Source organism: Geospiza fortis, unplaced genomic scaffold, assembly GCF_000277835.1.
Source record: "Geospiza fortis unplaced genomic scaffold, GeoFor_1.0 scaffold41, whole genome shotgun sequence".
In the NCBI taxonomy this organism is placed as follows: domain Eukaryota; kingdom Metazoa; phylum Chordata; class Aves; order Passeriformes; family Thraupidae; genus Geospiza; species Geospiza fortis.
The window spans coordinates 18,688,677-18,716,216 of NW_005054299.1; the positions used below are offsets into that span (position 1 = coordinate 18,688,677).

Here is a 27,540-nt window from a genome sequence, read left to right on the forward strand (position 1 = left end):
GAGAGTTTTGCTTTTTGTATCCTTTGCAACTTTCTAAAGAAGAGGCTTAAAACTGTTCTAGAAAGGCTTAAGCTGTTGCTCTATGTACAAAACGAAAGCAATCATGACTGGCAGCACAGGATCCAGTTTGTATGTAGAGAAACAGAGCACTTACCCTGAAAGCCAAACAAACCAACTCACCCCCAACCTCCAAATTAGGACACTACACATGCACACTGTAAAGGTCTACTAGCACTATAAATAACAGAGTACTAGTGGCTCATAAGTGCTGTCTTGACAAAAAATCCAACCTTTTCTTGATACATTTTGTGGAGCCAGGTAGAACATCTGCTCATCTTCTGGGACATCCTCTAGTGGAATCCGCCTGCCAACGGTAAACAAGAGAAATTGAAGAATATTGAATACTTTGACTTTCATGAACAGCACTCACATTATACAGACAAATTATCTGACAGGAGACTCACCACATTTTCCACCTTTTTTTAACTTTTGCAACACCTACAGCACTTCAACAAGCAAATATGGAGGAGATTTTGAAGGAATCTGTGATAGTCCCCAACTAATTGCCAAAACAAATTTAGCCATGAGGTTTACCCTGACTGTAACAGCTTTTCAGAATGGGTAAGCAGCTACTCTGAGTTGAGAAAAGCAATTTCTATGCCATGCTAGCCTGACTTGCAGCAGGCTGGAATGGTGCAAAGGGAGACACAGCAAGAGGAACCCCTCTGCTCCATTGGAGCCGACATCCATAGGCAGGGCTCTGTGAATGCCATCCAGCCTGGCCATGTACACCAAACAGGAGGACACCAGGCTGAGCTACCACATCGGAACAGGAATCAAGAGAAACTTTTTTACCCTTGGACAAAAACACTTCTGAAAAAAAACCCAACTTTTTCAAACAGGCGGAGAAGGAAAAGTAGAAAAAAAAAGGTCACGCTATTCTACTTCATACTGCTATCTAGGACAAAGGAACTGGACCAGCTTGGTCCATGATAGCTCTTAAGGGGTTATGATAAACTCCTGATCACTTGCAGCATCACTTTTAGGCTCCTGTGCTCCAACCCTACATCATCTCATGCCCTGAGTGCCTGCAGCACAGGTGCTTTCCCATTAAGATCAAGGAAATCCATTAGGGTACTTGTAATTTATAGAAACCTTAATGAAAAGGCATCCAGGTAATGTTTTTTCCATTAAACAACCCCCTTCTTGGTAGGGAGGGCACAGCTGTCAAATATATCAACAATGACACCACCAGACAGCAAAGTCTGAGCCTGACCTCCACCAGGGAAACTGGAACTGTCTCTGGAACTCCTGTGCCAGAGACAGGTACAAAGCAACTCCACCTGAACGCTTAGGTTGTGTTTGGTATTCTGGCCAAGTGAGTGAAAAGGCCCAGTGCTGCTGCTGAGCTAACAGACACACAAATGAGTAAAAAATAATAAACAAAAAGTTCTCTAGACATTTATGGGCTCCTCACATACTTATAATCACAGAATTTTACCAGAAACACCACCCAACCCATATGAATTTTTATCTGAAGTTCTGTGATGTCAGGTTGGTAGAGATCTGCTTTTCTGTTATCCACTTGAAAACATTCCCTTATTGATCAAGTGTGATTTCAAGTACACACTCCTGCTTAAAAGGAATTAAAATATGAATTACTTGCCTTACATATAAATCTGCATGATATTTCTTTCCATTTAGAACTCCCAGCAATGTTGGATTTTCATTATTTCTAAAATTAAGGGTAGAATCATAGACTGCAGAAACTACAAGAAGAAAAACAGGTTATGTGTTTACTGTAGTAATACAATGGAAATAAACAATTTTCTCTCAGACAAGGAGAATATTTAAGCAAGTCATCAGCAATAGCACCACAGTTTGAGCTGTCACCAAGGTAAAAATGACAATGGAATATTCAACATGCAGGTTTTCAGCAGGCAAATAACCAGTGACTCTTTCAGGAACTGCACCTGCAGAATGGAAAGGTTTTCTCTTCATGCAACCTTGCCTCCTTCCTCATCAGGTGCAGTATGACAGCTTCTGACAGAGTACACCTGGGACTTCCTAGGAGTCAAACGGTTGCAGAGCTGTTACCTTTTTCAGCTCACTGGGAATCATCAACTGCCCCCTAAATCTGAGGAAACAACCAGGCAGATACACATTTTATAAACAATGAGCAATATATACCCTTTGAGAACAGGAAACGTGTGCGTGTGAGAGACCTCCTGCAGCAGGAGGGCTGAATGCAGCCATGAGTGGCCCCAGTTCATGTCCATTGTCTGGTAACTCAGGCACTTCCTCTAGGGCAGAGAGACAATGACACACCACATCTGGTGTGAGCCGGCTGCTGCTATGAAGACATGCAGATGTGAGGAATGGAACATGGAAGTTCTGCTGAACAAAACTGCAGCCAAACTTCCAGCACTGAGAAAACCGTGCAGCTCAGGACTGGGTAGGAACAGTAAAACCATTTGCAAAGGCTGATGGCAGATAAACTAAAAGAGCAGTCACAAGCAGCTGCCACAGAAAAAGCATTCACTGTTTAGAACCATATGAAGTGCTGCAAAAGAGTTTATTTGAACACATCCTTAGATAAACTATTTTCCTGATGTCACAAAATTACCAGAGAATGATTAATTTTCCTGACACTGAAATCACTTGTGCATCATGGTATGAACTCTAAGCACAATGACAGCAAAACAACTTTCCTATTTTTTGCCGCAAATGTGACTAAGAAGCATTTTCATGTGTAGCCTGTTGTATTTCAGGCTTTCTGCTCTGAAGTTTTGCTATAATTAACAAAAATGCATGTGGTGAACCTCTAATGTCAAACCACCTCTTGACCTACCTAAGGACTTGTATACTACACAGGACAGATTTGCTCTTGGTTTTGAAACCTCTCTAGCTATGAGAGATAAATATGGTTTGGTCTCATTCACTCCCAGAAACTCACCACATCATTTGTTACTGCAAAACTGAATTCATAGTGAAGCCTGAATTCATATTGAAGGCTTCAGTGCTGAAAGTAAATCCTGAAAACAAAGACCAAACCCCTGTCAGTGCAAAATTACTCTGTCCCTCACTAACAACTCCATTATTTTCCTACTGCAGTTGGGTTCTTAGCTCAAACTCAAAACTAAAAAACAAGACAAAATCTACTTCAGGCACACTACTCTCAATGTAAAATACAAGTATGAAATTACTTTTTAAAAAATCAATTATCTGCTTCCATTTTTAAGCTTCTTAGTGTAGAAGGATTTTACTAATCTACTGTAATTTACTAATCCAATGTAATTGAAGGAAAACAAGAGCTCAGTTTGGTTTATACAATGTAAGCCTCTTATTTTATTCTTTAATAGCATGAGATTATTCTAACAACAATAGGGATGCAATAAAGCAAAGTATGATATACATAACACTTTTTCTTCCATCTCTTACAAGGCATCTACATTTGAGTTTTTGTATGAATTGGGTTTTTGTAGAGACACATTGGAAGATAGTTCTCCTGTTCTGAAAAAACCTTCTGTGGAGATGGACAGTACATCTTTATGCTATGTGCTGACAGTCTTACACAGAGCCTTCCTTTTCTCCAGGGTTTGGAAAAAAAAAGCTATTCCAGTTTCCAGCTGGTCTGTAGTTTAACATTCAGTCTAGTACCTTTCAGTAACACACTGAAATCCTTTGGTGCAAAGCAGTGCCAAACCCAAGACAATAATACCAATGTGCAGGAGTAAACAGACCTCTGTTATCCAGATGTAACTGAAGATAACTAAAGATTTTAGCTTTCTCATTCTGAGAGTGCGGGAAATGAATAACAATGAAAGTGTCCAAGAAAAAGGCTGCATGAAATTAAAATTTGCCAGAAAGCATCCACAGTCAAAGAAGCACTAGCATGCTGTATGACACACTGAAACAGGTTATCACTAAACATGGATTATGTAATGGCATAATTAGAATTGGACATCTCATGATTTTCTCATCCAAAAGCTGAAGAGAACAGAAAATTCACATTGTAAAACAAGCGAAAAAACCCCTTCAAAGTATCTTGAAAATGCTACAACTGTCTCACTCTCAGACAAATACAAGCAAAATTTTAGAAGTTTTGCTTCAATTGTGAAATATTTTTTCAAAGGAGTTACATCTCAGAATCTCTTTTTCATTAAAAACAAAACACAAATATTTTAAAATTCTTTCTTTCTGTCAAAAAATCGATTAGGTTTTCTTTTGTTTTTGTTTTCTAATCTGTGTCCAGCTTTTTTGTCATCTCAATAACTTTGGGTTTCGTCTACAGCATTCTGACAGAGAGCTAAGTACTTAAGAATTTAAGATTTAATTTCTTCAACCTCAGAAAAATCTTTGGATTACATATCTAGAGAGGATTTTTCTTACTATGACTGTCCTCTTGAATTTCACGCATTATTTTGTGGCCATGGTGGATTATGCCAGGATGATTCACTGACAAATCGACCTACAGGCAGTGAGTGTGGCTACATGCATCTTCATATAGCACAAAATGATCTGAAGACTGGAAAAGGGAGGGAAAGGTACAGTGGCATTCACTGGACTGCTGCTGTGACACCACCTTGACACAATCCTTTGATTTAACATTTCATTAATTGGGCCAGCTTGAACAAAAACCACTCATCCTCTCAAACTTCGTTACTTGCTCTGGATGATGAATAGAAACCCACTTGAAAAAAAATCCAGGACTAATATACAGCTCATGGGGGAAGAGAAAGTCATTGCAATATGCCCAAACACTGTCATACCCCAAAACTCCATGAGAATAATACCCTGGAATTCTCATGCAGTCCCTCTGGGAGAGCAATTCCCAGCATGCACAACTGGAGGAAAAGGTACACAACAAAACTTGGTCTTATCTACAATCCATCATGAAGTACATTTTCAAACACAAGTCTTTACTAAATAAAAGCAGCTGAAAGGAACTGCCTGATATACAGCCAGACAATAAAAGTAATAATTAAATATATCTTTGGCAGTATTTGAGACATCTACTTTTACTGTAAGTAATAGATTAATGTTTTAGAAACAGATATGTATTTTCATTTGCTTCCATGAATAGTACAGGTAGCAAACAGCAATTTATTAAGAAAGTGAACAGCTTCTAGAAATTAAGTTCCTGGGGACTGCATCTGTAAAACCATACTGATAGGAATAGCACTGACAAAAGTATCAGAACAAATTCAGAAAATATTAAAAGCATTTCTTTAAGAATCAAATTATGTGCAGAGATCTGAACTTCTGAAAGCAAGTTCTGAAGGAAAAGAACAATCCCATTATCACTTATGAAAGAAATTAGTTAGGAGGGAAAGTTCTTTACTTGTTATTTTGTATGAAAGGTATTTTTATCCAAATACATCTGTTTATGCTGACAGATATCACATCAGTGGCATGGAGGCAGATTTCAATATATGCACATTAAATAAACTCTTTCTCAAACTAAGTTTTTAACAATACGTGGGCTTGCCAGACTGATGTCATCAATGTCTATTTCCAACTACTGCAGAACTACTTCTGAACTCTTTCCAAAGTGACTACAGCAGGTGCCACTAAGACTTGATACAAAGTTTTGAAGAGGACCAACCAGTGATCTCTGCTGCCATGGGTGAATTACATCTACAGTGAGAGAAACCAGCATCTACCCATCCCATAGCACTACAGCCTCTGACAAGCTGAATCACACCCTTGTCAGAAAGGAGGAAAAAAAATGGGACAGGAGCTCTGTCACACCCAGCTGTGAACTGGTCCCAAACCTGTGACTTGGCTCCACTGCTATGTCAGGCTGCAGCTACATTCCTTAGTAAGGCACTCCAGCCAGGCCCACCACCCTTGTGGGACAGCAGAAAGTGCATCAGCCTAAATGGCAGCGCCCAAAATGGGCTCAGGTAGCTCAGTACCAGTCTCTCTTAGAGATGCACAGGGATATGACCTAATTTCTAGATAGTATTACACTTTCAGATAATGGACTGTCTAAAGACACTGCCACCACATTCTCTATTCAAAAAATCTGCATGGACTTATTATCTGCACATAATAATGCTACATGGAGTTCTAAAAAATAAGACATTGTTTCCAGATGCTCTTTACATGAACCCCTTGTCTCTATAGGAGAGAAACATATACCAACCCAAGCAGTAACTTTTCTATCTCCCTCTGATTGCAAAAAATAACAAGGCAAATAAAGCAACAAACCTAGGAGAACTTGCAGCACCAGTCTGGGGTCATCAAACTCTCGGAGGTTTGTTGGTTGGATTTTTCAGCTCAAGTTTTTGCTGAAACTGTGTATGAGAAGTTATGACTGTGCTTCTCCTCAAAGCCTGACAGGAAATACTGCCTTTGTCCTGGCCTTACACTGCTCCATCTAGCAAGTTACAGCTTCGGGATTGAGGCAGTGACATATACTCCCCTAAATAAGTAATCTAGCAAACTCAGTCTCCCTTTTCTGAAGGTATTTCAAATATTTAGGGCACTAGTAAGTGTTATGGTAGTGTGTGGCATGAATGTCCAAAACTTTTTATGTCACTTGGATTTCCTAAAGTTGTTTCCTTTTGGAATGTTTTCCCACAATCACACCATATTTTGCTTGCATTACGCACACCAGTGATAAGAACTAAACCACCACCAAAATAACCTGCTCCTGATTCCCAGCTCAGGGCATTAGAGGCCACAGAGTTTTGACTCAACCCTTCTTCTGTGCCTCAACTCTACTACCCCCTGTTGTGCCCTCAGCAGAACAGGCATCCTTATTCCAAAGGCAAGGCTAAGCTGTGCTCTTCAGGGGGGTGCTGGATGCTTCACGTAACTTACCTCTTCTTCACGGGCCAGAAAGGATCCAAGCTATGCTATCTTGGGGGTGGAAACTTGTGGGTGCCTGGGGAGCTACAACAGTGGTATGATCTACCTAGCTTGCCAGAGGGTATTTGGAAGAAATACAAGAGATAGCAAGCCAGTTGACTGGGAAGCTTTTCTTACAGCAGCTATCCCAGATATGCCATGTGAAAACACGTCTTCAAGGACAAAAGAAGTTTTGACATTAACTTCAGTCCAGCTGAACATTTTCTTCTAAACCAGAAACTGCTTTTTTCTTTCTTACACATCAGCCATCTAACACACAAATCTACTAGATCCCAAAGACCCTGGAACACTACAGCTACTTAGCACTGTTGTTCCTTTGCCTGTGAATACACAGCAGAAGACTGACAGTAATATTAGGCAAAGAATTTGATAGATAGTATTAGTCAAAGAATATCACTTCAAAGGCAACACGTGCAATATGATGTCACTTTAAAGTTGGCAAATACAAGTAACCAGAAATAAATGGGGAGCTCAAAACAATATTAATGAAGAAAAACTTACTCATGTTCTATAATATAGAAACTGTTTATGAATTTCACCTACTTGCATGTTCAGTCAAGGCCTACTCCCCTTCCTCAGCTCCATTAAGAAACTCAAAAGAGCAAATCTATACAGAAATTTAAAGTAGAATATTTTTGGATTTTAAAATTGCATTATTTGAGGTAGTCATTTACCACAAGAAATTATTTTAAGACACACTGCCTCAGACTCTACTGATGCATTTGCTTCATTTAGAATAGAATTGCTTAGCAAATACTAAGAAACACTATTCTTTGGCAATAGGTACAAAATATGCAACAAAATATGTACCAATTGGTACAAAATATGCACTGAGATTCCTCAACACAGTCACAGTTAACAAAACATAACAATAATAAATTAAAACCCAAAAAAACAAACAAAAAACCCCCACAAAAAAACCCAAAAACAAAACAAAACAAAAAAAAAACCAAAAACCAACCAAAACCAACCCCACAAACTGATTCAGGATTTTGTTATTAAAACCAGAAGCTAGTGAAAAAACCAGATGCTTCTGAAAGCACCCCAGGATTTTTCTGCTAGGACACATGCTACAGGGAAAAGAAAAGCACGGGAAACTGTCAGCAGTTAGAGGAAATAACCATTTAGCATTGTCCCCGGTGACTTTCCTTACCTACATTTCTCAAACACTGCACGGTGACAGCAAATCCTTTCGTTCGTGGCAGGAGGTGGTACTTGAGCTTGGGCAGACCTTTGGCTTCAGCTACCTTCATGCTGATCTGGTGCTTCTGTTCTGTGAACCTTGTACCCTCACAATGAATCAGGAACTAAAACCAAAACAGAACTACAGTTAGACTGCAGCTCAGGTTTTCTTCTGACTGAGCAGAGTTCTCTCAAATTCCCACCAGCACAACCCAAATTAACACTGCTAGTTGGGACAGGTGTAGCCACACACACGCGCATATAATTTATCTGACTGAGGTAACAAATCCCAACCAACCAAAAAAAAACCACCCCAAAACCCCAAATCCAAACACTCATCCAACCTGCCATTCAGTTTGAACCTCAGCCTTTAGGCTTTAACATCTGCTCTGCTACTTGCCATTGGAATGACTTGGCTGCTCTGAGTCACTCCATCTCTAATAAGCTGTTAGAAAACACTAAAAGCATACTTCTGTTGCAAATCTCTCTCTGATAGTAAAGTACTCAAATATCATGGCATCTAAAACTTGCAAAGTGTCTAAACCGAACACATTTCTAGGAAATGCTTCAGTGCCCAGCTTGTTTGCCCTCACTCTAACCTGCTTGCTTCCCCTATGGCACTTGAGGTCCATGGAAAACTTCAGGCAGTAACTTTGATACCAACGAGACAGCTGTTAACAGATGTAAGGCAGCACATGCAGGACAACTGAAAGGCTCATGCTCTTATGAACTATACAGAAGTGCTCAGAGATGAATAATTACAATCTTGCCACTGGCAGGCAGGAGAGAGCACACAGATCTTTGGAGATTTACCAGTTGCTCATCTGCTTTCTGCCAAGCATGAATGCAAACTAACACATCAGAGAGCACTGCCAAATGACACAAAGTAAGTCCTCATAATCCACAGCAAAAATGTAGCCAAAAAAGACAGAGATGTTGAAGAAACTAGCCAAGCAGCCAGCTTCAGTTCTAGCTCATCCAAGAGTGTTTTTATTCATGTATTGCATGCATAATGTTATTCAGATTGATGAGACACAGAGGAACTGATGAGAAAGTCTCTCTAGTTCACTTAGCATGCTTTGCCTTTGCTACTTTCCAAGGTGCTATTCTTGTGCCTTTTGACATTATGTCATCATACAAAAGCAAATTAAAACTCCACACTGCAATAACCCCAGGTGTACATAGGTATAGCTCCTTTTTAGCAATCCCTCTACAGGAGTATCTACAGGATGGTGGTGGCTTGTGCCCACTGATTAGAGTTGAGCTGCCTACATGTACAGAAAAGTCACAGAGCACAGACAAATCTCTGGAGAGAAACTGAAACTAAAATCCCAGAATCACCCCTTTGCTAGACAGCCTCCTGCCTGGAAGTCACATAAACACTGAAGCACAGGGATTAGTTTTGATTGCTTAGCACTCATTTAAATCAATGACAATTAACAAAAGAAATTTGTTTCAGAGCATGAGAAATACAGCATATGCATCTTCATGAGGAAAGAGCAATAGTTTCTGTAGGCCCTGGGGACACTACTTAAGATTCCACTTCTTTAACTGAATTGCACTCTTGCCATGACTGGCTCAGAAGAACTGCAATTTTTATGATTTCTGAGAAGAGGAAAAAATTCAAAGCCTTTTCATTCTCAGAGAGAATGAAAAGGCTTCTCATAAAGAAATGCCAGGCATGGTGAATACTAAAAAATTATGGTAATGCAAAAAGTAAGACTTTCTTGTTATTGAAAAGTTACACCAATTCTTTCCCTTGAGCAGAGACAATGGCTACATCAGGCAACTTCTCTGACCAGGTGGCTTCCACTTCTACTGGGCCATGTCTGACCAAACACCTTCACAGGAATGGCAGAATCACTGGGAAGGAGAAAACTCTAGTATATTAACTAGAGCAGCTATCCTAGATATGCCACATGAAAATACGTCTTCTAAGGTGAGAGGAGAGCTTAGGTAACAAATATAGCTGATGTGCTTCAATACAACATTGTCACATACACAGCCATGAACCCCTGCATCTACCTCTATCCAGTGCCTGTAATTAGAGAACCACAAAATTTACTGAGTGCATCACAGTGCAGGTATTTTTGTAGTAGTATCTGCAGGGCTCCATACTACAGAGAAAGAAACAGACAACACAGAACATGGGAAACTCCAGAGAGAATTCAGTTGAGAGTATTCTCCTGATACTCCCAAGGAAGCTAATGAATCAAAAGTCTCAGGAACAATCTGGTAAGCATCACATATTGCCTGTGCCTCTCCTGCCACCTCACACTCCCATTTGTTAAGCATCACTCACCCAAAAGTTTTCAGGGTAGTCCCGAAGATTGAGCAACTTCTGTACCACAGTTTTCCGATCTTCCTCCCACTTGCGCTTGCAGAAAACTATCTCCAGGAAATACCACATCCAGCCAATGATAGGCATGTAGGAGAGCTCCTTCTTTGCAAGCACTTTGGAACTCTGCAAGACAGAATCAAAGCAAGACAAACAGAGTTAAACCACTTAAAAGTGCACAGTGGGTATGAGACTTGCATATTTAGACACAAAGATATCCATTTATATTGACCAGACCCAGTTTTAACACCAGTGTAAAAGCAAAACAACGAAAAATAAGTTTCTCTCACAGGACAGAACAGTCAAATCTAATCTCAGGTATCTGCATGGAAGACTTCTAGAATTACATATATATGAGTGCGTGTTGCTCTCTCCTCCCAAACACTGAAATCCAAAAGAGAAGCCAAATTCCTTCAAACATGGAGGAATCCATGTACATGACCTGAGCTGTATGAATCAAAATTCTTAATTCAATCAGATCCTGGCACTGGCAGCTCAAGTTCCCTTAAGATACCTTGAAACTATACATCTCTACATGAAGGAAAAAAAAAAAGAGAGGAAAATAAAAAGCAGAGTCACTGAGCGACTGCTGTACAAAATACTGACACTATGCACACATGGTTTACCAATAGAAGAAACCTTAAACACTAGAAACAACAGCAGCAATAGGAATACTTAATTTGTGTTCAGTTTTGTTTATGAAAGGGCATACTTAGAGTAGCGAATTTCTCATCAAAGCATGCTTCTGGAGTAGGAAAAAACAAAAAAAGCACTCTTCCTGTCTCATAGGTGTGACAGACACTGAAGTGACTGGTCCAGACACTTGACAGGAAGTCTGTGATTTGTAAAGGATTCAGCATGTTCTGTAAGTTAATCCTACTCCAGAGTTTAACTCTGTGATCATTTCAGACTAACATCCCCCAGGGCAGGAGAACTGATTCCATGCGCTCCTTTCCTATCTTCCAAGCCAGCCCACCCTGGTGAGCTGTCTTACATTACACTCGGTTATTTAATCAATAAAATGGCACATGTGTGTGTTGTGCTCATAAAGAAATTGTTGCTTCAGCCTCTCCTAAAAAAACAGTGACATTTCCTTAGAAGAAAGATGGGAGTAATTACAGTCCAGTTTCTGACCATGATATTATTATAAACTAGCCCATCAAAAAGCTCTGCAGATGGATTCCAGGACATGGAATTTGACTAGAAATTACTTATTGGTAAAAGTTACCATCAACAGAAAATATTTCCTTTTACTTTTTTAGTCACTCTTGTTCATTTGGCTGCTACAAGAAGAGACTTGACCTAATTCTTTATCTCAGCTCATTTTTTTCATCTGCTCTCTTTTCTTGAGAAGGAAAATACCTTAAATAATTAAGCTATCTAAAAGCTTAAGACTGGAAAGCAAGTGCACATCACACAGCTTCACCAGCAACTGTTACACAGAAGCAGAACAGAGGATGACAGAGAGTTTCATTTCTAAGAATGGAACTCTATCAAATGATTTAATGCTTTGCAATAATAATGCTCCCTCTTGAGAATTTCATAATTCCAGTGACGGGCTCAGATCAGGACTCCAAACCCACTGCTCCCTGAGAAGCAGCTGCAGTAATTTCAGTTTCAAGCCATGTTGTACATTAGTCCCCATTACATTACAGCAGCAACACTGAACCCAGCCTCCTCTTCCAGCTCCACAAACTGGGCACAGAGAAACAGGCTCTCCTTTTGCCACTTCCCTGCACAAGGAGGGCAACAGTAGCCCTTTCACCATCACCCCCACCCTGCAAAAGAGAAGAAACCTCAACATGTTCTTAAAGTTATTTATGGTAAGTGTTCAGTGTCATAAGAACTACCATAAACTAACTTAAGTGCACTCTGCATAGAGTGCACAAAGCCTCCAGAACAGTGTCAGGAGAAACAATGTAATAGCTGTCCTGCAGACTTTAAAGTGCAGAAATGATAGTCCAGAAAGCTAGGTAAATGACTATTTCACCATATCTATTTTCTAATACTTTACATATTTTAAAAACAGCATGAGTTACACAAGAGGCAGGAGAGAATTTGCACCTGGCCCAGTGAAACCAAGAAATGATACTGGGAGATAATGTGAGATACAGAACTACCTGTGTTCTGTAGCACAGGTATAACCACAAAAGCACAACAGATGTCTGAACTCTTCCCTGGGGCACGTTCTGATTCTTTCACTGTGCTGATGCATTTTTAAAATTTAAAAGCCCTCTTTTAGACACGTGTGAGTATGTCTCCTTAGACGCACATAAAAATAAACTAAATCACCTCACACTATTTTATGCACCCATCTGTTCTAGCAGTAGAAGGAAGGCTAATGACAGAACTAAGTAGACAAAGGAAACTCCTCAGTGCATTATGCTGGCAAGGCTGTTCTTGTGAGGGAGGAATACATTAGGCCTCCCCCTGGAAGCTGTCCTGCATACTGGGGAATGAGATGCTGGAGAGCAGTGCCACAGAAAGGGACTGGGGGGTCCTGGTCAATGGCAAGTTGAACCTGAGCCAGCAGTGCCCTGGCAGCCAGCAGGGCCAACCCTGTCCTGGGGGTATCAGGCACAGCATCACCAGCCAGGCAAGGGAGGGGATTGTCCTGCTCTGCTCTGAGCTGGGGCAGCCTCACCTCGAGTGCTGGGGGCAGTTTTGGGTGACACAATAGAAAAAAAAGAAAGACATTGAACTGTTAGAGAGTGTCCAGAGGAGAACCATGAGGAGGGTGAAGGGTCTTGAGGAGCAGTTGTATGAGGAGCAGCTGAGGTCACTGTGTCTGTTCAGCCTGGAGGAAACTGAGGAGAGACCTCACTGCAGTTACAGCTTCCTTGTGAGGGGAACAGGAGGGGCAGGCACTGATCTCTGCTCTGTGGTGACCAGTGACAGCACCCTAGGGAATGGCCTGAAGTTGTGCCAGGGGAGGTTTAGGTTGGACACTAAGAAAAGGTTTGTCACCCCAAAGGTTTTAGCACTGGAACAGCTCCCCAGGGAAGTTGTCACAGCACCAGCCTGACAGAGTTGAAGAAGCATTTGGACAATGCTCTCAGGCACCTGGTGTGATTCCTGGGAATGGTGCTGTGCAGGGCCAGGAGCTGGACTTGATGATCCTTGTGGGTCACTTCCAACTCTACATGTTCTGTGATCCCTCTTAAAATAACTAGAGCTGTTTTGTTTCAATCATCTACCCATGCACAGCTCCTGTGAAAGTACCTGGGGGGAAAAATGCAACTCTAACTGACTTCAGCCACTAACTTTTCCTTTAGTAAAGTGCTTTGGTAAACATGTGACAGTTGCCTTTAATATTCAAATTCAGCTTGTTCAACAGAAAAAATAATTAAGAAGTGTTGATTTACTCCATGTAAGCTGCCTTCTTGAAGGAAGTCAAACATTTTCAGTGCTCAGAATGGTGTAATTTCAACACATGTTTAGTGAAATTACCACTGGACAGGAACAACTTAAAATGTTATATTAACCTGGATTAAAATGTTAGTATATTTTGGCCAAGTTTATTCAAATGAAATACCCATGAAATTCTCCTTCGTGAATGACTGCACCAACATCACCTTAAAAAAAGTATTTTTACAAACTTGCTTTAGTGCATTTGCTCAACTGCGCTGTCAAAGAAAGAAAATCATGATTATACATGTCCAGCCTCAGTTATTCAACACCTCTGGTTTAAAGAACACAAAAAACAGCATGAAATCAATGTGAAAGCTCAAAGTGTCCAACAAAACTTGTTCCTGAGTTTTAAAACAAGTTCATTGTAGTGCAAACCATTAGCAACAGCAATCTGCCTTGTAAGTTACTTGCTCTGTAGGCTCCCTTCAGCACTGACATACTTTCAATGATTCCAACTGCTCTACTTTTGAAATATATCACTCCTTCATATTATACTCTCTGGGACATGATGATGGCTAGGTATGTTTCTTTAGTCACTCAAAGCCATCATTCCAGAAAATTAGTTATGCTCCTATTTCCTCATGCTTCATATTGAATAAAATTTCTCCATGTTGGAAAGGTAACAAAAGACTTAAGTAAGTAAGCCTGATTTTGTCCCTTTACCACTTCAAATCTAGTTTAAAAATGTGTGAATATATTAAAATGCACAAACAACCTATTGTGCCCACACACCTATTAGTCTCATACAATAATATAAAAAGTATCTTCTCACACCTACATTTAAGGCCACACTCAGCTTTTCAAACAGCAAGCTTCAACATAAGCAACTCTCAAATAAGTTTCCTGACATATGGAACAGGTAGTTAAGGTTAACACCAGCAGGATTCACTTTAAAGCGCAGGCAATTTTTGCAAATATTAATGTCTTCATCTCAGACAAATGGCTGTTAAAATTACTAACAAAGCTATTTTATTGCTTCTTTGTCAGACCAAGCAACAAAGCAGTGAATCCAGGCAGGGAGCATATTAAAATGCTTTTGGTAAGAATCCTGAATAACAGCTCCCTCCTCAGAACTTGCCCATGTCCTGATTTTGAGTTCTGGGGTCCAGTTGGGTCTTTTTTCAAGAGGACGGTTAGCAACACACCTTGAGGAAAGTAAAGGCTACTAATGCATTTGAATGGGGACACAGTGGCTAGGCTGTCCCAACTAATAAGGCAAATCCTAGGACTGGAACGTCACAGACAGGAAAAGGGAAGGACACAGCAGAGAACCTCATCCATACACATGCCGAGATCTGAGTCCTTAGAACAACACTCAGATTCACAAACCTAAAAACAGGCAAGAGACTATGCAACTCCCACTCCATCTCCCAGATAAGCAAAAAACCCAAACCCTAAACCACTGATAAACCAAAGCCACACTGATAGAGCTTTATAAATTTGTAGGGATTATGGCAATTTGGCTATAAGGAGAAAGCCAGTCTAGAAGAAGAGAGACAAGAGAAGGAGCAGTCAAATGCACAAATTCAGTATTTCAACTAAGACCAGAAAAGGCAGTTTTCATAAGGGAAATACTTTTTTTTTTTTTTTGGGAACCAAAGGGGCAAGACAGGTTTAAGGATGTTTAATATTGTTTTCAAATAAACAAAAACAGTGTCTGGATTTCAGCTGGAACAGAGCTAATTTTCTTCCCAGTAGCTGTGTTTTGTGTTGAGGAGGAGAATAATGTTGATAACACACGGATGTTTTAGTTGTTGCTAAGCAGTGTTTACACTACATCAAGGACTCTGGCTTCTCACCACCCTGCCAGCAAACAGGCTGGTGGACACAAAGAGCTGGGAAGAGGCACAGCAGGGCAGCTGACTCAAACTAGCCAAAGGGATATTCCATACCATTTGATGTTATGCTCAGTATATAAACTAGAGGGAAAGATGGCTGGGGACTGCTGCTAAGGAACTGGACTGTGGTGAAAAACTCCATTGTGGATCATTTGTTTTATACACTCTGATTCTTTTATCACCATCATTCATTACCATTATTTTTGTCCCTTCCTTTTCTGTCCTATTAAACTCTATCTCAAGCCCAAATTCCTTCCCCTGCCTCCCCCAGTTCTCTCTTCCATCCCATGGGGGGCAGGGAGTAAGCAAGTGGCTGTGTGGCGTTTAGCTGCCTGGATGGTTACACCACAACAACCAAGCAAAAAATTACAACATTTAAGGGCTTCATTAAAGAAATGTGCAAGCTGTAAAATACTGAGAGTTTGAACATGCTTGTGACACTCTTAAGAGTGTTACTGTTGTCTGCCAGAGCTGCAGGGCAGAGCTGGATGTCACAACAAAGCCATTCTGCCTGCTGAAGCCAAGCACAGTCGGTTCCAACTCCTTTGGCTTGAAGCTGTCTTCACCTTCTCCCTCCTCCTCCTCCCCAGTCATTTCTCCTCTCTTCACTGGATTAGTTAAGGCAGAAAAGAGACAGAAGGAGTTTTAAAACATGGCCAAACAGGGCAGACAAGCATCATAACAGACACAGGAGACTGCATGTGCAAGATTTTCTTTTCAGCAGCAGCGGACATGAGATAAGTTGAGTAAGGTGTTGGCTGGTACCCAAAGTTTGCATAGCAACTTCACAGAGTACACAATTGAACATCATTAAATATAAACACCCACTGGCTCACAAAGTCCCTGAGCTACAAAACACCAGAGGCTATGACACCTCAGAAAGGCCCCAGTGCACCTGCCTCTTTCCTAGAACTCTTTTCCTAAATGTCAGCCCTAAAGGTTCTTACGTTCCTAACTGTGCTGCCACACTACGCCCTGAAACTCTGCACAGGGGAAGCTCATGTAAGGCAGCACAAGCCAAACCAACCAGCACTCCTCAACACTGCACAATCACCTACCCTTGCACTGGCCCAAGGCAAGTACCAGTACAGCAATATAGGCAATCCAATCAGAAAAATCACTATTTGGTATTTTCCACTCTTTTTTTAACATGGCTTAAGAAGAACTTGGGCTGGTTGCCCCAAGAGGGAAATGCACTGCTTTGTTAAGTAAAGACATCTATGCAAATGAGAGCACGTGGAAACTATTTCTTCTGGGAACAGTTTCTGGGAAGTAAAACCACAGCACATTACTCAGGACTAAAATAGTTTTGTGTTGGTTGTTCGGGTCTTTTGTTTACTTGTTTTTATTTTGCTGTTAAAAAAAAAAGCAAAACCACAACCAGCATATATCAGTTTCTAAAATAATCCTAAGATTAGCATAAATGCAAACTGAATATATGCAAGCAGCCAAGAAAAGGAAAAAATCTTTTCAGTTAGTGCAGCACAATAATTCCAACAGTTGTTTCTACTTTGTGGTTTCCTTATGTGTAGGTAACAACATAAAAAACTAAAACAGAATCCTTATAAATTTGGAAAACTATTTTAAAAAATTGCAGCTAGTAAGATTCCATCCAACTACACAGCAACAATGTAAAACAAGGTATTTTTGACCTTGTAGGCCCCTATTACTTTGTATAGAAACAATCCCTCAACTTTCTACATTGGTGTTTTCTGAAGAAGCACCTGACCCTCAAAACCACAGTTTTATTTAGAGAACTGAGGGCATTTGGCTTACAAAATTAGACAGACTGTACTTCAGCACCACTGTTTTTTGCACTTACACTTGCCTGACAGGAAAAGGTTTCCCTACATTTCCTACTGCTCCATGCCATCCTGCAGCTCTGTACTCAAGTCCTATACAACATGGCAGAAGTTACTCAGAAGCCAACAGCCATTTTGGTTACACAAAGAGCCTGTAATGCTTAGGTTCCCCTTCCTCCCCTTTTAAGGCCTCTTTTTATGTTTTTGTTAAACAGACTCCCATTATTCTAATTTGAAAGTGACAGGAGTGGTGCCTAAATGTCCAGAAAATGCAAGGAGTCCAAAGGGAAGGCCACAAAAATCAGAGGTTCACACAATCCAACGTCAGGACTTTTGCCAGTGGCCAGTATCAAAGCTAGAACGATGCTGAAGAACACTGCCAAAATGAGTCACTGGTTTTCTTCCTTATGAGGGAAGAACACTTATCTAAATCCTTTATAGGCAGAGAATATCATCACCATCACAGAATGAAGTCAGGCTGATTTAGATGGGGGCTTGAATTATCCCCACGATTTGACAGGGGAAACAAAAAAAGCAACTCTGAAAACAAAGACACATGAACTCCTAGCTTAATGCAGCAGTGTATTCAACCATGAATAACTCATTCCTCCTCCATCTCTTACTGCTTTCAGCTGGTCACTGCTTTCACTTAAGATGGCTGCTCTTTCATTCTGAGAGAGGCAGGCTACATCATTCAAACTCTAGCTGTGGATTTGTAAGGCTACACTGGAAAAAGCCAACAAATTCTGTAATTAAACTGGGAAAGAATCATGGGCTAGCTCATCTTTGTGCAGCACAATGAACTGCAATAGTAACTTAGTAAATACACAGAGAGAAATAATTGTAATGATCTCCACAGGTTAAGAAAATATTTCCTTCATCAGCTTTAACTGCAATGCTTTTAAAATAGCTGTGGTTTCGTGAGCCATCCTGTCTCCACATACTTGCACTGCACTGCTTTAGGTTCACCTCTAATTTTGGACAGCAGCCTAGTGAAATTCGAGCATGGATCTATTAATTCAAAAACACAATTAACTTGTTTTGCCATTTTTTCCACATCCAAGGAGATTTATCTTATATACTAAGTAACTCACCCCCAAGACCCCAAATCTCTCACAAAAGTTCCAACCACAGAGAAAGTCAATTTCAAAGTTGTGATTAAGGATTACGATGGCATTCTCCTTCCCGTACTTGTGGTAACTCTCTGGGTCAGTGTAAAGGGTGCAATTGGTGCCTGACCACCATTCCAGCAACATCACCATCTCTGAAACAAAGAAAGAGAAATATGTGAATGCACACAGTATCTGCAAAACCACAAAAGAGTAATGTGCTGAAAACATCAGTCACCTCAATGGCATGTGGCAAAGAAAGTACTGTAATGAAGAACACGTAAGAGGGCTGTTTAAAACACAGCTATAAAGAAGAACACGTAAGAGGGCTGTTTAAAACACAGCTATCTCTACAAGCTGGAAAGAGGTTTCTCAGCAGTATCCTAGTGACTATCACATGTCTTTCCTTTCCTATTTGCTTGTCCCACTATCAAGCACAGGCTTGTACTGTACACTTTGTGTTTGTTTTGCTTGGAACTTTAAGCCTGACCACAAGACTTGTGAATCAAACCTTTATTTAGCGAAATCACTCTGGTCTGGGGCACAGGAAATTGAGGTGAGTCAGTAAAGCCAAGAAACTCTGAGAGCTCTATCTCCACAGAGATGGAAAATGAAAACCTGAAAGCAATGGCTCTCCTAAAGCAACCCATGTCTTGAGCTGGGAGTACTGTGGGACTAAATGAAAGCTGTCTGTCTGAGACTGAAAAGGAGTTAAGGGATACATCTGCCTCCTGTCAAAGCTGACAGGAAAGTTCTGAACCAAAGCAAAGGTCTAATGTAAGGGGTTATTCTTTGTTAAGTGAAACATATCTCTCTGGTGCCACATGAATGCCTCTGCTGGAAGGATGAGATATCCAAGATGCTCTCCTGGGTAAGACAAGCCTGAAGGCACCACAAATGCTCATCCACTTCAGGGAAGAACAAAACCAGGCCAGTCTTGAAACACATTTTAATTCCTTTCCATTTTGGTCCCCTACTGGTCACATCTACTGACAGAAAGCATAAACCAGCCAGGAACAGGTCTACATTTCCAGCCATCATGAATAAAATTATCTGCCTGAAGCTCTTGGATAACATTGTGCTGTACACTGGAGAACAGGCATTAATGATGTGAATGAATTCTATCTAACAGTGCTACAGGCAGGCTAATAGACAATCTCTATTCAGGTAACATTACCTTAATATGATAAAAGTGTGTTTATGATACAAATAAATGATTGACTTGTCAGTCCACTTGCTTACTTCTAATCAGGGACTACTACGGCAGCAGGAGTACATTATTATTTAAAGCATGCTATTATGCATCAAAACAACAGCCTGAGATGTGGAGGGAGACCGAAAGTGCGATATGCCAACCACAGAATGGCAGATTTCACTGACTGCAAACTAATTTTTCAGTGAAAACCAAAGATATTCACATCTCAGCGAGGCACCTGTGAAGATACAGAAGCAAATATCTTTCCCCTGTAAAGAGCTGCCTTGTGAAACACACTTAATATTATATCTAAGGTCATAGATTTGTATTACATTTATACTGGAAATAAAAGCCCCCCATTCCCCAAAACACAGCAAAATTGAGTAATAGCTGAGGGAAAAAAACCCCATCCCACACTGTAATTTTCAAACTTTTGCAGAATCTACAGTCACATCCTAGAGCAGAACACCATCACAGAAAAGAAAGGGAATTAGTGACAGGATTCAATCTTTTGCTTAACTAGGAATCCAACTAAGAGAAAAAATTACTGCCACATGACTTTCCTCTTTTTAACACCTCCTGCCACTGAATCTATTCCCTGGGAAAGAAAACCAAAAAGCCAGAGATGACGAAGGTAAGACTGTCTTGACAAAAAAGCCAACTTTACCTCAGAAAAGTCATCCCAGTTCAAGTGTGAATTTTTTATTTATTTTGTGTTTTACTAAGGAATTTGAACAAAACTAATAACATATTGTGAATCTCACTATACAGGTGTGCCACATGCATAGAGCTCTTCAGTTTATATATTCAGTTTCAAATACATTCCAAAAAAGCACAAGCAAAATTATTTCAAGATGTGCTTTGATTTTTCAGGCTTCACATAAGCAGGATTTTTGTTTGAATAAATACTGCAGAAATAGGTCCCTATCCCTCACCTCACATACCATTTGTCACTGACATGCTCCGGGAGCTGCTGCAGAAACACAGAGCAGGCACTGAACACCACTGTATGTAAAGACAGTAAATACCATCTGCCAGCCTCTAACTTCTTAACATGTTTCTTTCCCTTATCTTCCCTACTCCTTCTTTCCCCCTCTTCCTAGCCTCCTTTCTCCTTGTGGATCTCAAGCAATGAAAAGTAGTGTCAGTTTGTGCTACTCTTGCATTGTGTCACTAGCTTACTTCCACAACCTCGCAGAGAAATTTATTACCCAGCAACCTGCTGTGTGGCTCAGCCACACAAGGTCACCCATTCACACCCTCCTCCCTCCTTCACAGTACAGAGATTATCAGAGGAAGTTTCTTCCTTTGTACACCAATCATACTGTAGGAGCAGAAATCAACTGCATAGAGGGAAGAAAAAAAGATTCTTTTGCCCCTTTAATGAGGTTTTGGAGTTTCACTGCCACAACTGAGCTGATGAATACATATTCAACCACATCATGAGGGTTCCTACCTTTTAAGCAGTTCCTACCTTCAAAGCAATTCTTCCAGTGACACTGCCAAACAATTAAGGCAAAGGAAGGAGAAAATCCAAAGGAACTTGAAATCTCCACTCCCTGCTTTGAAGGCAGACTTCTTGCAGTGCATTACAACCAGCTTCAGAAGAAGCTGATGGCAGAGAGAAATCATAACTTCAAATGCTTAATATGGATACTCAGTGTGCTCAGGAATTTTGAGCTTTTTTACCTCTCTGAAATAAAAAAAACCCACTCATCCTGCTCAAAAGAAAACCCCTACCTCCTGCAAGAGTAGGTAGTTTCCTTGCCCTTCACTGCACAAATCTGAGCTGCTTCAATGCCAGCACTTCCAGAACAAGTAACTAGGGAAAAAATCTCCAAGGCAGAGCTGAACTATAAGTCATTAAATGAAAAACAGCATTTAAGGCAAGAAGGGAAACACACAGAGCTTACTGAGACTTACACCTCAAAGTTTTGCAGGAATGAGTCATTAAAGCAGTTAACACTGTCATTCTGTAGAAGGTGCTAGTAATTCCTTTAGCTAACTACTCTTGATAAGGACCAGATGACCTGCTGTGGCTCCTTCTAACCTTATCCATTCTGTGATTATGCGATAAACATGAAAACATTTGCTTACAAGATTAACTATAACTTACCTATTTTAAAGTTTCATTAAAAGCATAATTCTGCATTGACTCAATAGGAACAATAATTTGTAAATTCTCAAGTAAGTGCATAACATTATTTAAAGAGCTACAGAACTATTTCCCTCCATGACATTCTTCATTTCTTTTAATCTCTTAATTTTCTTTAATCTCTGTATCAAGGCAACACCAAGAACTCAGAAAATTCTTATGGGAATATGTAGTAAAAGCATAGCAAACTCTCCCATACAAATAAAAGCACAACAAAAAGGCAAGTTGTGACCATCATTTCAAAGAGCAAACAGGGTGAATGGCTGCATGATGAACGACTGCACTGCATGCAACACTGGGGAAAGCATTCTCAATAATGCAAAAATAAGGCTGAAGACAGACTGACAGGTAGCATAGTCTAGAATCTGTCTGTCTGTGGAAGAATGACTTGCAATAACTTACTACCTTTCCAGATTTTCAGACTGCACCTATTAGGGGCACTTCCTAAGAATTTTTCAAAGAATGAAGTCTACAGGTAACTAAGAAAAGCAAGTCTCTATCTTCCCTAGACTACTTAAAAGCCCTCTGTGCATCACAGGCAGCGTTAAACCTCTGAATTCACTGCAAAGCTGGCTGAGAGTTTTTCTAAATACTCCCAAGTATTCCTTACAGAGGCTATTCTAGTGTTTCACTCTGCTGTCTAACCTGACTGGGCATTTATTTCTGGTCTCTACTTCCTCCTACTCTGCAGGAGCTGCAAGTAATTATGAGGAAAACTTGAAGGCAGGAATTCTGCTTGCATTGATTAGGTACATGAAAGTAGAGCTCAGAGCTGAATATTGCTACATGTCCACAGGAAAAACATTCAAAATAACTTATTTTTATAAAAAAACATATATATCTTTCCTGTGAAGGGCAGTAAAAACTGGTTCTTGGGGGGAAAAAACCCCTGCAGCTAAAAAGTCAAGCAATGCCTCTCCCCCTTCCCCCAGATAAGTGGGAAGTCATACAGGAAGCCCAGCCAGACTAAGCATCAGCTTTCCAGCTTCATATTTTCTTCCATGCATGTGTGGCACCAATGAGGTATAATGCAGTTATCCGGCTCACTCCAACACAACTCTTCCACCTGTGGGAAAATGTAGGATGCCTGGTTTTCTGTGATTTTGTGGGTTTAAATAGAACACCAAAATCCAACCCCCTCTTTCCTTAGCACCACCACATGTCCCATTCCCTACCCCCACCATCTACTACAGCGGGTGGTAAAACCATTGATATCTTTGGACTTGTTTCCCCCTCCCTTAAAGCTGTCTTGCAGCAAAAGTACTGGCTGATGGCAGGAAGAGGTTATGGGGAATCATGCACACAAATTTAAAAAGAAAAAAAGCAAAACCCTTCTCTCGTGCCTTCAGGTCTGGTTTTGCAGATTTTTGACCCAGTCTCCTTGGAAGACCCTTTAAGCAACTTCCTTGAACAACTCTTTAACTAATTACATGTCTGTGCTTTTAAGGACAGAAATAACCAACAGAGAGGAAGGAAGAAACGGTGACTTTTAATTCCCCACTCATCACAATGAGTTACTGGATGTGCTTGCCAGGAGACGGATAAGCACAGCACAGCCCTTTCACATATTCAGGTTCCAAATCACATACATTTGCTTGCAGGAAATTAATTTAACATACCTTTCTTCAACAATCATATATTCCAACACAGATAATGTGCTGCATTTGCCACAAATGACTGAGGACAGTAGAGCACGTGCTGATCAAAGGAATTAGTACAACAAACAGTGAAAGAAAACATGCTGCTTGGCAAGTTCCTATGGCACTGATGTTTGCTTTGTATGGGCACAAAATCAGGCAGTTGCGTCTCTTCCGGATGTGGTTTCTTGCTGTCCAAAACACCACTGGCTTTTTCTACTGTGTGCAGAAGCAGCACCACAGAGAAACTGCTTAGCAAAGAACAAATGCTTACAGCTCATTCACGGCAAATCACTGTGTAAAAGGAACACCAGTCTCATTCCAATGCTTTCTTTTAAGCAGTTTTCTATACACGTGCACACACACCCCCAAAAATATTTTTTGATTTAGGCATCCTCGGCCTACTTGTAGGTTTTATTATTTTAAGCCTGCATATCTTTAAGAAATACTGTCCCTTCCAAGCTATTTGAATAAACCATTCACTGCTACGAATGGCACATCATGACCAGTGGGTTTATTACAGAGACCTTAACATTCACTTCCTCATGGGAATTAGTTATCAGCAGAAGGGAGATAACAGCCTGAAAGGAAGTGCTCAAGCTACCAACTGCAGCTAGCAGGTGATCCCAAGAAGCTTGTGGGAAGAAGTCACTGACCCTCTTACAGTGGCAGGTTATTTGAGAAGAAGAAACACCATATATCTGTCATGAGAACACATGCATGTTTTCCATGTTGGTGGATTCATACGAGTGACTTCTGCTTCCTCTTAAAGAAAGCCTAATCTATAATAATCTAAAACCAGTCAGAAGATAGCTGGGAATGAATGATTATGAAGCTATTGTTAATGCCACCTCCACGATGCCTGGGTACCTCCAACACACTATTCCACAGACAGTTCTGCCACTGTCTGTTCTGTATCCCTACTCTATCTAAATACATATATACCAAGTCTCCTTCCTCTGACAGGCTAAATGGGGAAATAGATAAATTAACAGATTTACAAAACAGATTTTCTGGGTAAGAAATAACATGAAAATTTCTGCTCTGTCCTTAGCAGAAGGAAGCATCTTATCTCAGCGAGCAGTAGCTGGTGTCAGGTTCCATGAATATTAGATGATGTTTTTTAATAAATTATTCAGTATTTGATGTACACAAACCAGGAAGCTGAGGACATTCATCTGTACAAGCACAGACAGGCAGAAAAGATGAGTGTTGAGGAAAGAAACTTGTAGTTGAAAAAACTTAAAATAAGGTGTTAATAAGTGCTCTGCAGTGATCAGTAATGCAGCATTTGACAGCCCTTATCTGATTAGTTTGGGCTTGAACAGCAACCACTCTCTAAAGAGATAAACAACTTTCTTATTCTGGCACACAGACTCACCTGGGACAAAGCAAAACATCACCTGATCCATCACACATCCCTCTCCTGTCATGCCCTCATTAAAGATGACCCCACATCATGCCTTACCCCAGAGCCTAAATGAACAGTACATATGATGTTACTCCAGTTCTCATTTGTATGATTAGGGTGGCATGTTGCTGTCTAAATCCCAAAACAGAAGCTTAAATGAAAGCAGGGTGACCTACATTAAGCTTAAGTAAGTGCCATCTTAAAATGATAGATTCAAAAAATTAAATCTAGTAAGTACAGAGTAGTTACAAATCTGGTCTCATAAAACACCAAATAAAAAAGTACTCATCATCAGGTAATCAAGTTTCTACTGTTTCTTTTCAAGTATTTTGTTGATGCCAGAAAGGCCAGGAAAAAAAACCCCTTCAAATCTACCACTTCTAGACAATGTTAAGCCATTCACATAGTACAATAAAAGAAATTCCTATTAATAAACTTTGTGGATGATAAAAAGTCAGAACAGAGTTTAAGAATCAGATGACCTTGAGAGGTAAGGTAACATAAATGGAATTCGTTTTGATGGGATGCATCGTTGCTTCGTATCTTGCAGAACTAATAAAAATAGAGCCTCATAATTTGGAAATGACAGAGAAGATAATTATCTGGGAACATTATTTTGCCACTGAACATTTCTGCTCCATTCATATTATGCAGTCAAAGACTGAAAAAGATGACATAAGGATGTTTGTTCCTGGAGAGTAGGGAATCATGCATTGCAACACTGAGAAAATCTCTGGGCCAGCACACCAGTACCAGACATCCATGCCCAGGAAGGAAACGCTGAAACAAAGCAGATGCAGACCAGGTCTATCAGGATGACCTGAAAGCAGAAAAGTTTGGCCCAGTGGAGCTTTAAAACAAATGCTAGAAGAGGACTGGGTGGGCTCCCCCCAAATATGGCTTATGGATAAGGAAAGTTAACAGCACAGAAAAAGAACAATTTAAGCTAAATACAACCAGCACAAGAACATCCATGTCTAAAGTGACTGAAATTACAGGCATCCAATATTCTGAAGATTGTTCTGATTACTTTGTCAGATAAAAATGCATAGCAGTTTTGTAAATTGAGTAAGAACCATCTTAAAAACACTACATTATACCACTGCTAGAAATGCAATGGCTCACCAACTCCTTTCTAGTCCTATACTCTGTAGCTAGGAAAGAAAGTGAGATTTTTCCAAACAGACTGCCTTACTGACCTCTCTCCTCTCTTCCATCACTGCCTGGGAAACACACTGCAGATTGAGAAACACTGCTACTCCAGGCTGCAATGAGTATTCACTGGACCAAGGGGAAGACAATATCTTGCAGCCACCAGCAAAGGCTTCTGTTTAAGCAGGGTAGCACCAGACAGAAACCTTTCCCAAGGGAGTTCTCTGCTGAAAATCACCTGCCAGGAGGCCAGAACCTCAAAATTTGAGTATCCAAATAAGCAAACATGAACCAAGTTAATAGATGTCAGTCTTAGCTTGTATTTATTCAATCATGATTGACTTTGACATGAATGATCAACATGTCCTTAATTATAGGGTGATGAGCATTGTCCACGCTCAGGTCTCATGCTTTCATTCAGAACAAAAGCACACACACTCATGTGATTTGATTTATTTTGCCATATGCATTAGGGGAGTTATTTGACTGAAGAGAATCATGCTTAACTCATGCATTTAGTAAAAAGACTTGTTCTCACACAATCTCTCTCTTTCTTGCATGTATTCTTTATATAGCCTTTATGTCTCTATATACAAATTTATCCTCCTTAGTTTCAAATGAAAAATGAAAAATTTGGGCTTTAGAAGGAAAGCATATCAGAACAAGAGAAAAAATCCCATTATTTTGATGCTCTAAATCCCTGCCATCATCACATTTAACCCGCATTTTCAGCACAAGAACTGACATGAGTTTATCTCTGAGAAAAATGACTGATGATAGAAAAAAACTATGAGCTGCCAAAGCAAGCAATCTTCAGCACAAATAGGAAAACTGAATTAGGAAACTCAACAAAAGGTTAATTAAATCCTAAGAAAATCTGCAATGTTTTAAAATAAAGCCTCTAGTTATCAAGAATTACATTTCATAGAGGTGTAAACACATAACAAGAAGGAACTATGGTGTCTGCAGAACGGCAGAACAAAAAAACCATGGCTAATGGCTTCCAAGGTTTCTATACTTTTCCAGTAACATTTAAATCTGGATTTTGATTTTAGATAACTGGTGCACTCAGGAGAAACATCGGCATATTTCTAGATATAATATGCTATTAATTATATTAATAGCAAATTATAATTGTATTAGTTACATTAATAGCATTAATATAAAAAGGATTAATTTTTAGACTCAAGTCGGATTAATGGCTTTCATGAATTAAAAACATATAACTTCTACTCATCCTTCTTCTGCACAAGATATTCTACCTAAATTTCAATAATGGAAGAAAAAATTGACAAGGCACCTGTACTATATAATCAGAATTAATGATGAATAACCACAGAACCTCTATCACTGAGAACACTGTTCAGAACAAAACCATTATTCATTTTTCACTTGCATTCTATGAATTCCCTCTCTCTGCCTGTAATCTTA

General features: G+C 40.0%; 1 protein-coding gene across 1 annotated transcript in view; it reads right to left on the minus strand.

The window, feature by feature from the left end:
• The window catches only part of AGPAT4 (1-acylglycerol-3-phosphate O-acyltransferase 4), a 60,960-nt gene that overhangs the window by 14,244 nt on the left and 19,176 nt on the right, over positions 1 to 27,540 (minus strand). The window contains 6 exon segments of the mRNA XM_005416263.3: positions 291 to 327; positions 329 to 364; positions 1,667 to 1,769; positions 8,033 to 8,186; positions 10,364 to 10,525; positions 18,545 to 18,714. Of these exon segments, the coding sequence (XP_005416320.1) occupies positions 291 to 327; positions 329 to 364; positions 1,667 to 1,769; positions 8,033 to 8,186; positions 10,364 to 10,525; positions 18,545 to 18,714 (662 nt within the window).